The sequence below is a fragment of the Thermobia domestica genome, chromosome 3, assembly GCF_964235325.1.
Source record: "Thermobia domestica chromosome 3, izTheDome1.hap1.1, whole genome shotgun sequence".
Taxonomy (NCBI): Eukaryota; Metazoa; Arthropoda; class Insecta; order Zygentoma; family Lepismatidae; genus Thermobia; species Thermobia domestica.
The window spans coordinates 104,951,080-104,967,074 of NC_137456.1; the positions used below are offsets into that span (position 1 = coordinate 104,951,080).

The following is a 15,995-nucleotide window of genomic DNA, read 5'->3' on the forward strand; positions in this document are numbered from 1 at the left end:
TAAAGTTACACAATACTAAGGCCTCAACCTTAATCGAAGTCACAATTATCATGTTTGAATCTGCCTAATATCACGGGCTAATTACTCACACAATGTTACTAGGGAGAGAGGACAAACATAATGAAGAGAATGCAAGTCCAACTTTAAAATGTTAATGAAGCTTTAAAGTAATTAAGAATTTTCAGTATAAAATTTGTAACCTATGAAAACCCTCTGCTGAATAAGATGAGTAGGTTTTGAAACTACCTGAAAAGCTAATATGCAAAGGTATTTACATCAGAACTGCAACAATTGGCGATGCAAGGCACCGGTGCCTCCAGACAATAAACGCACCCACTCTTCAAAGTTCATATTACTTATTACTAAATTATTCCCTGATATTTATTTTGTGTATGTGAGGTTTGCCATCATAAAATTTCGTATTAGTAACAAACTTATTTTAATCCCTCTGGTAAATGAAAGTGATGTTCAAGATGTAAAAATCGTTTAAAGTAAAACTATTAAAACAGCACGCATTGTGTAATATACAATATCTAGCATATAGCTAGGTTAGACTAAGCCCTTTAATATACAATAGTTAGAGTTACTGAAATGGCAGTGATAATCAATATAGCCTATCGTTATGATAATACACTTATGTCTAACACGTCCTTGTTGAAATTAAAAGATCTAAAAGGCAATAATTTGCTGATTTGTTTTGTTTAAATGGTGAGACCCATTCATAAAGTCCAGAAGACTAAGTCTAGCCATTGCTGCAACAAAAAGCTCCGTTGAGAAAAAATGTCACAGATGGCCATGTGTCTAATCGGGGTACTATATATAAGTAACGTACCTGATGAAAGCGACGTTACATTTCCAAAACAGTTATCAGAAGTGTTATTAATACATTTGTTGTTTGGTTAGTTTTGTTTTATTAATATATGATAACGATCAATTCAAACAGAGCTGTTATTATATGAATGACAAGGTTGTGTCTATTATCGTTCAAACTTCAGCTGTTACATCTTCAAAAGAACTAGTTGCTTGGGGCTCCGCAAATACCCTCCTGCACCGAGGTTCCTAAGAGTTTACATCTGTGATTCAGTGATTTACATTGTATTGAGTCGTCATATATAAAATGTCATACCCCCCCCTAAGATAAGCTCGTAAGATAAGCACCCTTTGTCTTAAGATAAACAAAACCTTCAGCAAAGGCAGAAAACAAATATTTCAGAGCTGTATTACAGAGCTATTGTACAGTTATTGTTTGACACAAATCAAACAGAATTTGGAAGAGAGAAACCCTGCAAGCTCATCCTATAAAATACTTGAAAATAAGAAATTTCGAGTAACTACCTATTTTCTTCGTCATCACAGTACAAAATCTTAATGTCTCACTGAAAATTACAAGTAGCTAAGTTTCCTCACCTGTGATTACACTGTTGGCATGCAAAGCACTCCAAATGGTAGACGTTATTCCTGGCCCTCATTACCATTTCAAATGCTGGAATCACTTTTGAACAGGCTGCACAATAGCCTGTGTTCCCGAACAACCTGAAACATAATAACATTGAATAATTAAAATTATACAAGGTCACACTAAATGATACTTCATAATAACGTTACAAATACTTGTTTCGAAAAAGTTTTAGAAACCACAGCAATCTGACATTTTAACAATATGATTTATGTTTCGAGAAAGTAACAATGATATACATATTTCTTAATCAATATAGTAACCTAAAAGCACAAACCGTATAGAATGCATAGTATCACTTTAGACATGTGTATCCTAAAGATGAGTTTATTATCTAAGGTTCCAGACAAAAATAATTTTGAGAGAATAATAAAGCTTAGTTTTAAAACCCAAACTTTGATTTCCTACAACTCGAGGACCAGAACATTTTCACTTTGCCTAATTTGAAATGATAGTACCCAGGTATATCTGAATGAGCTCAAAGACATGTGAAATATTGTAGTGTGCAAAATTTTGGGCTCCGACTTATTGTACGTCAAATTTGACATTTGGCCTTAGTCAAAAAATATTCAAATCACAACTTCGACTACCAAAACTTACAGAACCAAAGTACTGGACATCGTAATGTTTCATATGCGTAGTAAGCTTATCAAAATATAAAATGTCAAATCTTGTTTAGATCAAACTAGTTATACTTTCGCGACTACGTAACTGAATATTATTGAGAACATTGTTAAGTACAATCCTCAAACTTGATGGCCAACAACTTGAGAACCAAAAGTCTTCACTTGACTATGCTTAACATGGTGGTAGATCTTGACGAGATCTGTAGACAAAGGAAATATTACGTTACGGGGATTTTTGATTCCCGAGTAATTGGCCATCAAAGTTGGAGTATTGGGCTCAATCAATAATTAAGTGAAAATCTGTCCCTCGATTGACCAATACCTCAGGCACTAACAGTCGACAAATCATGTTTTATACATCTACTAAGGTTCTACAGTCAAGTTAAATTTGTTAAAGATTGGATGAATTCGATCTTTCGCGTCTAAATAGCACTGACAGTAACGTACCCTTAGTTTACATCTCCCCTTAGCATAAAGGGCATAGTCGTAGGACGTTAAACTGAAAGAAAGATGCCAGTAGTTTACAAAATTGAAGGCCGTTTCGATTGCATTCGATATGCTTTCACGCTTGTTACTCCTAAATGATTCAGTGGCAGAGTCTGTCTATTGTTGTGGAGGGTGGGTGACGTCAATGAACAGCTTTGTCTCACTCTCGTTTCGTTATCTCACGTGGTTACATGGTTCTCTTCTTTTCATATATATCGGGTGTTCTTAAAATGGCACCCACGGACCACGGACCACTATTCTACATGACAAAATAAAGCGAAAATGTTATATGATGGTATGCCCTCCGGGGGCCTCCTTTAGCCGCTATGGTAAATCAAAATTTTACAATATGGCAACGTCGCAGATTAACTTGGAGCCATGAGCATTACTTCACGAATACAACAAGCAGCTGAATCGATTGCTACACTAATAAGTGAAGCTAGTGTCAATCAATATCGTCTTCAGCTGCCATCTGGAAAGAATTTATATAACTATTTGATGAATTGGTAGATCTATTCTATGGTTATTTCTTTGCGACGTTGCCACATAATGCCATTTGTGTCTCCAGACGAGGACTCGAAAGGTATATATATTTGGCTTTATTTTGACTTGTAGAATAATGCTCTGTGGCCCGTTGGCGCCATTTTTGGAGCACCCGTATATATATATATATATATATATATATATATATATATATAGAGGATGTTAATGAACTTTTCGACAAACTGTAAGAGAAGTTACCTTACGTAAAGATAAGAAATACATTTCATATGGACTTGTGGGGAAAAGTACATAGTTTCAGAGGTAAGTTCGTCCAAAGGCACGGAAAACATATATTGTAAAACACATTTTAATCACGAGAAATCATGGAATGACGGTCCAGCGTGAAAGAAGTCAAACACACACCATCCAAAAATGCATATTTCAGCAATCTACAATCAGTATGCTTAGGATTCCTCGCATTGCATACTTCTCAACCATACTTCTAATAAAAATCCCAGATTTGCTTAGAATAAAGGTCTGTCCATAGTAGGCAACAAACACTCTGGCAGCAGTGAATACGGAATGTTAGAACCATATTTGAAAATGTTAGAACCATATTTTCGTTATTTTGGATATCAACAATATTATTACGTTATATCAGAGACAGAGGTGGAATGACTCCATGAATAGAACAGTGGTGCAAACATTGGGGGAATGTTATATTAAGTGGTAGGAGAAGGGCATTGGGTAATTTAAAGATATATGTTGCTAAGCACATTCTATATTATGCCTATAATCTTTCTGTAATTATCTATAGCATATAATCTCATATCTAATTTCGTTATTAAATAGATTTGAAGAGGCACTATAAAGGGGATGGCGCACCGGTCACTTGCCCGGTTGACCAGTAAGTCAATGGACCCCTGTTCAGGAATATACTTTTCTCTTTCTTTTCTTTTCTTTTTACCTTTTTGATATGAAAATAGCCAGGAAATGCTTTTATGGTATGGTATGAGAAAGAAGAGGAAAAATAGGGATATATATATATATATATATATATATATATATATATATATATATATATATATATAAACGGAAATTTTTGGTAGATTTGATTGCATAGCTAAATCCATTCGTCACATACTACTGACGCAATCATATCCGCGAGCAGAGAGAATAACATACAAGTGATAGTTTATTCCTAAAGGGCATTTGTTAGAAGAGTTTGAATTTCAAAATCGAAGAGTGATTGAGTGATACTACCGAGATGTTGCAAGATGAGAAAGCGTGTGGGAACGGGGAGACAGAACTAGTACAACGGCCCTTTACCCTTCCTCCTCCGTTCCGCCTTACATCACTGAGAGATAGATAGAGAGAGAGAAGTGTTTGCTTAGATATTGGATCTCAGTGGATAAACATACCGCAGTAGGAGGGCTTTGGTCTTCATCCGTCTCACAGCTAGATTCCGAATAAGGAGATGATCAAACGCTAAGATGAGGGTTGCTTCTTATGTGTATCTACACACACTCGCAAGCATATATAGATAGGTTTTTACTTCTCCTGATTTGTGTCCTAAATTGTAAATACGTTTCTCCATTTTATGCATGAACATTCCTTTCCTCTTTCCCCCCTTTCTTCTATTTTTATTCTTCTTTGTGTTATTTATTTCTTTTAATCCAAAAGCAGAAAACTTCTTTCGGTATTTTATTACTATTGCATCCTTGATATACATGTTTTCTTGTTTCTGTGTTTTCTGATTTCAAGAATTTTTCCTATACGGTTTCATATCTCAAGACATTTTTAGCGTTTTACTACTTTCCATTTACACATCACAAGATTAACTTTCGTTTTCCAACTGTGAAACTTTCGTATCTTCAGTCTGTTTTCAATACATTGTTTGTTTTGTTTTTTCTTCAATCCATATCTCTCTCTCTCTCTCTCTCTCTCTCTCTCTCTCTATATATATATATATATATATATATATATATATATATAATTAATGAGATTTTGGTATATAAATATATATATATATATATATATACCAAAATCTCATTAATGGTTAAAGGAAAAGAAATCTTTCATTTGTGACTGTGATTTCGACTTTCTGATTGCAGATTTTTCTTCCTTCTTTCGCTTCACAACAAATTTCTGCCTCAAGATTGTAGCCACGACAGAAGAATAAATGTGTCATTACCTCATAGCAAGTAGTGGCTTTTGACGAACTATATCAGCAAAATAAATAAATAAATGTTATCATTAGAAAGAAAAAAACTTTCTAACGTGCTAATCCTCGCATACTACACTCTGAAATTGCATAAGATTTCTCCAGTTAGGTTGTAGGGATAAATTATTATTATTATTATTATTATTATTATTATTATTATTATTATTATTATTATTATTATTATTATTAACGGAACGCCACTGCCCTTGGCTAATTGGTTTCCATCCTCTGGTCCTAGATGTTATAAAGTAGTCGTTTCTACGCCACTGTGACGACATAATTCGCTTCTCCTGTCCTCAGTAAACCAGAGGAAAAGGCATAAGGAACAAGGTGAAGAACCTGACGTTGTAAGTAGTGATATCAGTCAAACGATTGCATAGCAAATCCATTATCTAGAACTAGTTTCGTAACAAAACTCTTTAGTGCAGCATCATAGGAGCAAGACGTAAGAGGGTATTTGGGAAGTCAAATCAGAGAATTGGCTCCGATGCAGAAGGGTATTCCGGAGTATCTTACCTCAAACAGCGAGTTATTTTGAAGATGCCACTTTTAAGGTTGATCTCCATTCCAGAAGCCATATCAACAGCCCCTTATGAATTGATTTATATGGCTTCCTGGTTGGTTCTGCGGGACCTGACCTTCTCGAGGCCCCTTGTTGCAGCAACGCCTAGTCCACTCTTACTGGGAACCGTCATTAAAACAAAACAAGTCAGCCTATCGAATATTTCGATTTCAATAAAGACATATTATTCAAAGTTCTGATAATAATCATAATAATGTATTGGTGATTGGTTTCGCCATCGTTTCATATAACCTTTTGCTATTCCATATTCAGGAGCCGAACCTAAGCTGTCTATCTGCAAGATATTGTGAATTTTTAGTACATTGCGAGCTGTTTTATTTTTTTAAAATATTTAATGAATAGCAGGGCAATTTAACCATTCAATAATAAATAATGAGGTTCAAACAGCGGTGCCAAGCAACTTCTCCGGATTCCCTGGTGTGTTGAACCGCTTTACCGCCTATTATTACAGCTCTGCCTAGAAGAGTACATTTGTTTGCATCAAGTTTTAACCTAAAAGCTTATACTATGGGATAGATTCTTTTTTAAAATTCTAAGAACACTACGTGCGACTTACGTAACTACTCATAATAACGGTAAAAACATGTTTTAGTCAATGTGCCATATGTACTCTAGTATTAGTTGTGTAAACGAACTTTCTCATTCGGAGTGCTCTATTTTCATTTTATAGAAAATGAACCTGTTTTAATATAACTAGGAAAGCATTTCTTTCTTTTGATGCACTTCCTCGCTTTTCATTTGAATTCAGAAGAGGTTGGAATCATGTGTATACTTTGCGATGTGATTATGAGATGATTTGAGTTTATTTGGTAAACTAAGACCTTCGTAATGGTAAAATAATTAGCATCAACACTATTGCTTTGAAAGAACTGACTTCGGTTGCCAGTAGAAGATTATGGTCAGTGACGACGCTTGAAGAACAAGACATTGGGCACTCCTCCCACACACATGATGTGTTATAATGCAGGACTATTATTTTCGGTATACAAAATATAGCTGCCTCCCAAAAATGTTTCTCACGTTCCACTTGTCCCCCCAAGAAACTAAAGCTAGCGTCATCACTACTTATGGCATATGTTTAGATACTACGTTAGCACTTTCGCCCCACATCTTACAATGGTTATGTATATTGCACTTTCCTGATGGTTCAGTGTCTTTTAAGATGAATATTAGGTACTAAAATAAAAGTTTAGACACATGGGATTCATGATAAATAAATCTTTAAGTATTGGAAAAATGAAAATGAAATCTTTAAGTTTTACGTCCCACGGTTATGCCGGTTAGGTTAAGGAGACGGTGATAATGAGAGATGAGTGAAATGATGGAATGAAGAAAGTGGGAGAACCCCGAGAAAACCCACGAGCACGGTGTTTGTCCACCACAAAGTTCACACGGCGCAAGCTGGGATCGAACTAGGGGCCCCAAGCACCGGAGGTGAACGCTCTACCACTGAGCCACCGCGCCCCCTTTAAGTATTGATTTGGAGATGAGTACAGTATTATATTGTTGGATAGAATTGTTATAATCAAATGTTCTTCCACTTCTGATGAAAAATGTCTTACAACATAAGCATAATGTTGAAAAATACAAAAACTGCTTATTATTTGTATTATTGGCGAAATTGCAACAAAGGGTATATCACATAAATTGTTTCCACTTGCTCGCATAGGTGTAGGTACGGGAAGTACCGGCTATACCTGTGCACAACCCTAATAAAGTGGTTTAATTAGAACTTCTTGAAATGTCATTCATTCTAAAATATGTTATATTTAATTCTTCCATTCATTGAAATAACATTTGATTTGAATTTTCATATACAAAATACTTTTACACACATCCTCACGAAAACTTCTGGTCACGTCTACGCTTACATGAAAAATATACGTGAAACAACAATAAGAGGAATGTTTAGGAAACTGTTCATAGACAATCATACCAACCTGTGGGAAAAAATAATTTTGAGAGACTTTTTGACATTCATTATTTGGATTGAGATAAAGGAATTTTCGTCGAAATTGGCAACTTACAAGGAAGGTACTTGGGCTCGAACGGGTGAATACGTACAAAATGGAAAGCATGTGTAATGTTAGCAGCCCGGAATGCAAACAGTAATGTCCGCTTTTCCGCTGTAAATGTCCGCAAGAGCAGGGCAAAGTAGAGCACGTGTCATAATTACAGGGCGTCTATACTGTCTGACTCCTATTCCATTATTTTTAGAGGCACATTTTTTGAATGAAAAAATTATGTCCCAGGGTCACCCGAAGGCTCCCAGACAGGGCCCAATCAAAATTTTCAAATGGTAACGGGGGTCAAGTAGTATATCATTGAAAACGTATTGTGGAAAGAAATAAGATGAAGCAAGTTCCGAGTCTCTACGCTCCCCCTATACATAATGGTAGATAATCAAAATGTCAACACAGTTATCATGAAAGAGTCTATGACCACCATTTTGCATAGAGTGCGCATACAGACTTGGGACTTATTGCAGATTGTTTCTTTTCACAATACCTTTCAAGCAATACCTCTCTCACCTTACCATTTCAAAATTGTGAGATGGACCCTGCTTGGGACACTACGAGGCCCCTGGGGCAATACGTTTTCATTCAACATGTTCCCCCTCCCCCCCAAAAAAATAATGGGATACGTGTGCACTGATGTTTCCATCCACTCAAACGTTTCCGCAAAAATGTTTCGGGGTCAGAATTTATAGACGCTCTGTCAGCATGGTATGCTCTTTCGAACGTTTACACCAGATTACAGAAAAACGAACATTACTGTTTGCTTCAGAGGTGTTAACATTACACATGCTTTCATATTTGTGCGTATTTGACCGTCAAGGAAAGTACTTGAGCTCGACCGAAAAAATACGCATAGAAATAAGAGTATGAATTGTGTTAGTACCCCTAAAGTGATAGGTGATGTCAGTTTGTCTGCAAGATGGTGCAAATTTGCACCAATAGATGGCGCTACACAGGGGCAGAGAGAGCCCACCCCATGTCTACCGCTGCACTACTTCTAACAGTAAAGCTGCATGAGGAAAGTTCTTCGCATGAGGAAAGGTTGAATGTGTAGTGAAAAGTCAAATGACGCGGAGAGTGGTGATCAATCCAATGAATTTAGTGCGATTGGTTGGAGAGAAAGTGCGATGCAAGATACGTCATTAGGGAGGAATTGATCTGGAAGATGAGACATGTTCATGTTTTCTAGAAGAATTAATTATGCAAAAATATGGGAAACAGTTAGAAACCGAAAGTTTCCGAACATTAGAACGTAGTGGTGAAGATTCTGTAGAGAATGAAGAGGAAGAAGTGGGAACGTATAATGACACTGTAAGTCCTGCAAGGGACAATGAAAGTAGCCAAAGTGAATACGAACCGTCGCCGAAAAGGTGTAATGTCGACAACATGATCACACAGTTTACTGGTATCACACTAGATAACATATTCGAGGATTATCATGTGCGCGGATTCAACTCATATAAAAAACTCCTACAACGATACCCGAAACTGAAGACAAAAAAACAATATTAAATAGTTGTTACAATATGTAGCAAAGAAACGGCAAAACATGGCTGCGTTCAAAGGAAATCGTACAATACAGTTAAAGACAGTCAAACAGGGCACCATAGCAAAGTTTGATGAAGTGTGACCTATGGGAGCTAACACCCTGTAATTATGATATATGGTGTACTTTGCCCTGCTCTTGCGGACGTTTACACCATCTTGCAGAAAAACTGACATCACTGTTTGCTTTCGGGATGCTAACATTACACATGCTGTGCTTTTTGTGCGTATTCACCCGTTCGAGCCCAAGTACTTTCCTTCTTAGATTCGATTTTTCACTATATGGATATTTCGTGTTAACAAAATTCACTACGAGCGGGAAGTAAACATAACGTGTCATCAATAAGGGTGTCAATGTTGTCAACTTTTAGTCTGAAGTATTTTCATTCTTATCGGCAAAGTCCATGCTAGTGAAGAGCGACTTAATCATATGTAGTTCTTAAAAATCAAGCACCAAGAAACGAGATTTGTGCTCTGGTATTTGAAGAAAGAAAAAAAGAAAACAATAAATGAATGAAAGGGAATAAGTAAAATATAGAACGAGAAACAATCAATTTCCAAATGTTCCCCAGGATATGTGTGGAAAACAAAACTTTTCTAGTATCAATCGGCTCAGTATAAGATGATGATACAAAGGTGTGATGGAATCACTGTATTTCTGAAAACATAACAAAATGTATTTGTTTTCGATTACTGAAAGTAGTTATTCACGAATTATTTTATAAACATGGAAGTTCGAAATTTATTGATAATTCATTCGGAAATTTAAAAGAAGTAAATATTTTCCTGTTTCATTTCAATATATTATTATTATTATTATTATTATTATTATTATTATTATTATTATTATTATTATTATTATTATTATTATTATTATTATTATTATTATTATTATTATTATTATTATTGTACAATGTGGGAAATTATGTTGCAGAATGGGAGTTACTATCCTTCGAAATGAGATTGTATCGTGTTTTTTGGTTAGCATCACTGTTCATAGCTAGTTTGATTATTCGTGGTACAGTGCAGTTTGAAGCAATCTTTCAGAGAACAAAAATTCATTTTCCTCGTTAAACATCAGCATTTTTTTTTTAGATGCAAGCCCAAATAAGTTTTTGAAACACTCGCAAAAGGTAACTGAAATATTCATACGTAGGTCTGGACCTAGACTCAAGCTCCTTCCAGTTGTGTTAATCAGATACCCGAGTTTACTACTCGGGTTTAAGATTGAAAGTATTAAAATACAGTACTTCGTCTCCAATGTTCGTACGGAAAAGAGGTCTTAGATTCTGAACACATAATAAGTTAAATGAAGCTCGTCTGGAATTATACCTTGCACATTGCATATCAGTGCAATTTTAGAAAGAAAGAAATCGGTACACTCACCATTAATTCGTGATTATTCGCGTTGTAATTAGATGCAAAGGCAAGCGTTAAAATCTGAACAAATGAGTTTCGTTTCAAAGTATGAAACTAATGTAAAGTTTAAAACTATGTGATGTCAATACTCAAACTCGAAGTAGTACATCTTTAACTACTTGTTCCAAAACAGTAATCAGACCAAAGATAAAATCTGTTCCTCGGACACTGAATCCAAGTCGAAAGCCATTATTCGTTATTCCTTACTGCTTTTGGTCTGTAGTGATAAAGATTGAAAGAAAAATCGTTAATTTGAGCCACTTCCGGTTTGAATAGAGGATTAAGGGAGGAGATGACACCTATTCTTGAAACGTTGAATTGATTGCAAAAGACCGCTTTTCAATATCTCTTAGCGTTTCTGCTCTATGGAAATTAGTATTGAAGCTCAAAGTAACAGTACATTTCAATTACATCGGGTTATGGCAGATTATTGTGGATGGACATGATACGTTATCTTGAGACGCTGAATCTTTATACAGAAAAAAAAACAGCTTCTCGCTATTTGTTGCCATTTTTGTTCTATAACGACAAACGTTGAAACCGGAAATGGTTAATTTAAACCAGTTACTGTTTGAATAGAGCTTCAACGGAGAAGATGGAACCTATTCCTGTGACGCTGAATCCTTTGCAAGAAAACTCTTCTCGATAACCCTTACCGATTTTTCTCTGATACTTGTCAACAGACGGACGGACAAAGTTTTTCTGTAAGACTTACGTCACTTATGCATACCATAGTTTGGAAGTCTTACAAATGGAAGAAAATATCTTGTGCTGCCACCTATCAATCGTGTCACTTTGAAAATATATAACTAATACTTGCTTCAGTCTCTAAATAGAATTAAAGAACAAGACTCTCTTCATAAATACAAAAATAAAGAATGCTTAGAAAAATCGTAGTTTATTTTCAAGAAGAAAACTTTCGGAAAGAATGCTGCCTACTGTTGCATATCGTCAGAAAAGAAGCAATAGTTGCAATATTTATTTTACCACACTGATTCCAGCATAAATGTTTTATTTTTCCCTTTAGCATAAAAGGAGAGAACCAATGGCAAAAAGTTGAATGATAAACAGGAAAGAGCGAAACAGAAATTTAATTTTCGTATTTCCTGACCTTTCACTTTTCTTTAATATTAAATTCACCGTGTTTACTAAAAAAAAAAAAGAAATGACACTGAAACAGATTCTGAGTATATTTCCTTAGGTAGGCAAAATACTAAAGAATATGGTTGTCAGACATTCTTTTGCTTTAGATTCTATTCTGTTTATAAAAACTAATAATATTTATTTATTATACCAATACATCTTTGATATTTCACTTCACATACGCCCCCTAGTAAAGTTACTCTCTTTTCTTTATGTCACAGACAACGTTTTTCTTTTATATAGATTCACGAAAGGGAGACAAAAATCAGAAAGTAAACTTATATGTTTATAAGTAAACTTTACATTTCTGTCGTTTATTTACGCTTCGACTCTATTATATGTTAGCATATATTTGACTGTTTGCGTTTCAACAGCAAATTGATATATTACATCAATATAAAATGCTTTTAAAACATTGATGTAATATCTGTAAAGCTTTTCAAGTTTCTAATATAACATGTTTTGTTCAAAGGAAATGATCAATATTTACTGTGAAAATAAGATAAACTCTTTATGATAGGACATTTTACAAGATTCTTCAGAATGTTCGTGTATCCATGTTGATGAATCAGATATTCGTAAAGGATATTCGTAAAGGAAGGGTGAGTTCCGTATAGTAACAAGAAAAATTAAATGGACATGATACATGTAATGTGTATACACTTAGAAAATAATATTAAATTAAATTGCAAACTTGAATCTATTTCTTAAAACGTTCAGAATAAGCTTATAATTAATCATAATTTTAAAAATTTAAAATGTTGTGAATTCAAATACTTCAAACACTATTCTGATATCTAGAGTACTTCGCATTTGAAATGTGATTCCATGTTCATATGTAAAAACGACCTTGTTCCTTTCTTATCTTTTGTTAACAGACGCATGAATGTTTCTTTGAAGTCTTTCTTAAAGCTATAATAGCTGAACTTTTATTCGGTTCGGTATCTTTCATCATTACAAAATTGAAATAAAATTCAGGATACAAATGCAGCAATAAATTTAAGTTTTATTACGTTATTCATGAAAAGAAATAATCAGAAATTATTGAAAAGTGGTAACTTAACCGGCTCTTCTCTGTTTCGCAGATTCATTAAATCTTTAGCCGCTGATTGGAAAAGAGTATGATGAACTATTATTAATTTTTTAAAAAGTCTGAACTTTAATAATTTGTAAAATACAACATATAATTACCTTCTTTCAATAATAAGAATGAAGTTTAACAGATCATGAAATCGCAAATGCTCTCTAAGTAGTATATTGCCACCCAACTGTTATTTTAATTCCAGCGGTGCCTTGGGAAACTAAAACGCAACTTGAGGAGTGTTAACGCTCACGTTCATAAACCACTGAATGTAAGTAATAAAATTGCTCACAGTCTTGTACGTCCAGAGCTTTCGAGTTAAGTTTACCGACTATGTTTTCTTTGCTTTTGTTTGATTGATCATGAATTCTATCTTATCAAAAATCCCACTAACTGACTAACTCTGTTGCCTATATACCGGAGGTTCAATGCCGAATTCACAAAACCTTTCAATTAGCCAACTGGCTCCAGTTTCTACTTTGTATTCCTATTTCTGGGAGATCCATCTTAATATTGTTCTCCCATCTGCTTCTAGGTCTTCCTAATTTTCGTTTTCCGATTGGACTTCCAGTTAAAACCTTGAAAATGCTCTCACTTTATTTCATTTTGGCTACATGACCTACCCACCTGAGCCTCCTAGGCTTGATGACCCTAACAATGGTTGGTAACAATAATCTCACACATAATTTAAAGTAAAGTAGAATAAATAACGCCTAAGAGATTGCATAACCATTTTCAGAAAACCAATATAAAAAATGTATAATATTGAGGAGCATATTAATGGAAAATGTCTATGTACAAATCTATACTGTGACTAGTCAATGAAAAGCAAATCATAAAATTGTTATTAATTAGTTGATTTGGAGTTTAATATCGTTTTCAAGCGCACTAACGTAAGACTACATAACGCGGGATTTGAAACACTGGAAATTGAACATGGGTCTCCCATGTACTAGTCTTATGGCAAGAGTAATCTCTCACAAAATTGATAGTTTGTTACATTAGAGTTTAGTATCTCATAAACCTACAGTTTCACGTGGGATCCAAACCACATGAGCTCCCACTGGGAAGCAAATATGTTAGTGTTTTCTTGTAGAAGCAGCTGAAGAACTTTTTAAACAAAGACTTCGGTGAAGTTTATTTCTTATTTAAATAATATATTACCTGGAAGGAACCGTGTAAATATTTAAACTGACCATCTTTTACAAAAGTAACAGAATGACTCACGGCTTGCTCGCCTTCGGCGTTGCTAGGTATACTCTTGAAATGTTTACGGTATCAAATGATAACAACATGCTTTGTTTATATTTCGGATAATACTTTCAAACCAAAGTAAACAAAGGCAAAATGATTGTATACAATGGTTTTAGGCAAAGTCAAAAAACTGATTTAATTGGAAAACGACAAATGTCGTAATAGAGGTGAATTAGAAATATACATTTGTATATTGAGTGTATTTATATGTATTGTTGATTATATGTCATATGCATTGAAGTAATGTTGCTCTTCTCTGTCTCAAATTTTCTCTATATAAAAGAAAACAAAACAGTTTCTGTTCTCCGCCATTATTACTGTAATATTCAGGTTCTTTGCAAATGTAGTCAGATTAGTTGTAGTTCTTGTTTACCTAAATCTATCTTTGGAGCCATATTAACATACACATCATTGATACTCACACACGGAATTATTTCCAGAGAGGTTCAAAGTTTTCGGCTAAGGTTCAAGTTCAATATGAGGATGAATTAAGTTAAAATTTGTAGACAAAATTTACATCTAAAAATACATTAAATTTACAGAAAAATCGGAATTTCGTTAAAGGTGTACTAACTACCAGGACCTACCCCTGCGTATGTTCCTGCTGATACCCTAATTGAATTACGAAATATCTAGTTTGACAATGGAAATTCCGATCAATGCTATATTTACATCAACTATTCGTACTATTATTACTGTAAAGTTATTTGCTGGTAGTCTTGCCACTTAAGTCTGATTATATGAAAATATTTGAAGAAGACAGCTTCTAAACAACTGAAGATTAAAACATTTACAAAATGATTCATCCCCCCATCGATGTAATATTGTAAGAAAAAATAAAGTTTTTCTAGTTAGCTGTACGTAAAGAGACCAGTTCCCACCAGAAAACAATGCTACTTGCTAAATTATTATTCGGTCGTAAATCTTATAGAACAAGTTCGTCATTCCATCTTTGTGTTGTGGAGAAGCATGAGAGAAAATATTGTAAAGAGAGCAAGATATGAATCCGGCGTCCCAAGAAGATTGAGAGACAATGTTCTAACCTCACTGGAATACTTCTCGTGAGACCAGCGAAATCAAACAGTGTCGGGTACAATGAAGATCGTATGTATTTACCAGATTGTGTTGTCATTGTTAGACTCAGCAGAGGCGTGAAGGCAATTGACAAGTTCTTGAAAAAGAAAAAACAGCAAACTCCTTTCTAGGAAGTAAGCGTCAATGTTGAGTAGAGTTGATGTGCTGATCACGAATAATCTCAAAGGTATGAATGCCATAAGCTGGTGGACACTGGTCCCCTAGAAGCTAATACGCTAGGAGTTTCTTTAGTCTCATCAAGACGATCTACATACGCCATTTTACTAATAGACCCTCATAGCTTTGAAGTGTAGAAAAAATACCATAGTTTTACACAGAAAACGTGGATGTGTGTTTTTTTAACACAATGACTCTCGTACTCTACTTGTGTTAAATTTGAACACATACTCTGTACTTGGTGTTTCTTCAAGTCGATGGAATTTTGGAGTATATTGTTAAATCGGTAGTTAAATCAATTCCTGAGATGGTCTTTATTTTTTGAGAAAACACTAATAACAAATATAAAAAAGGATCAAGAACAGATGACCGCATTTATGCTCATGTAAATTCATTGCCTCACAAAATATGTACGTGAAATATTAC

General features: G+C 34.6%; 1 protein-coding gene across 6 annotated transcripts in view; it reads right to left on the reverse strand.

Moving 5' to 3' along the window:
• Positions 1–15,995, reverse strand: part of LOC145680637 (LIM domain only protein 3-like) — a 435,720-nt gene that overhangs the window by 92,690 nt on the left and 327,035 nt on the right. For all 6 annotated transcript variants that reach the window (XM_081751334.1, XM_081751333.1, XM_081751332.1 and 3 more), the window contains one exon: positions 1,408–1,533. In XM_081751334.1, the coding sequence (XP_081607460.1) occupies positions 1,408–1,533 (126 nt within the window). The remainder of the gene's footprint in view (positions 1–1,407; positions 1,534–15,995) is intronic.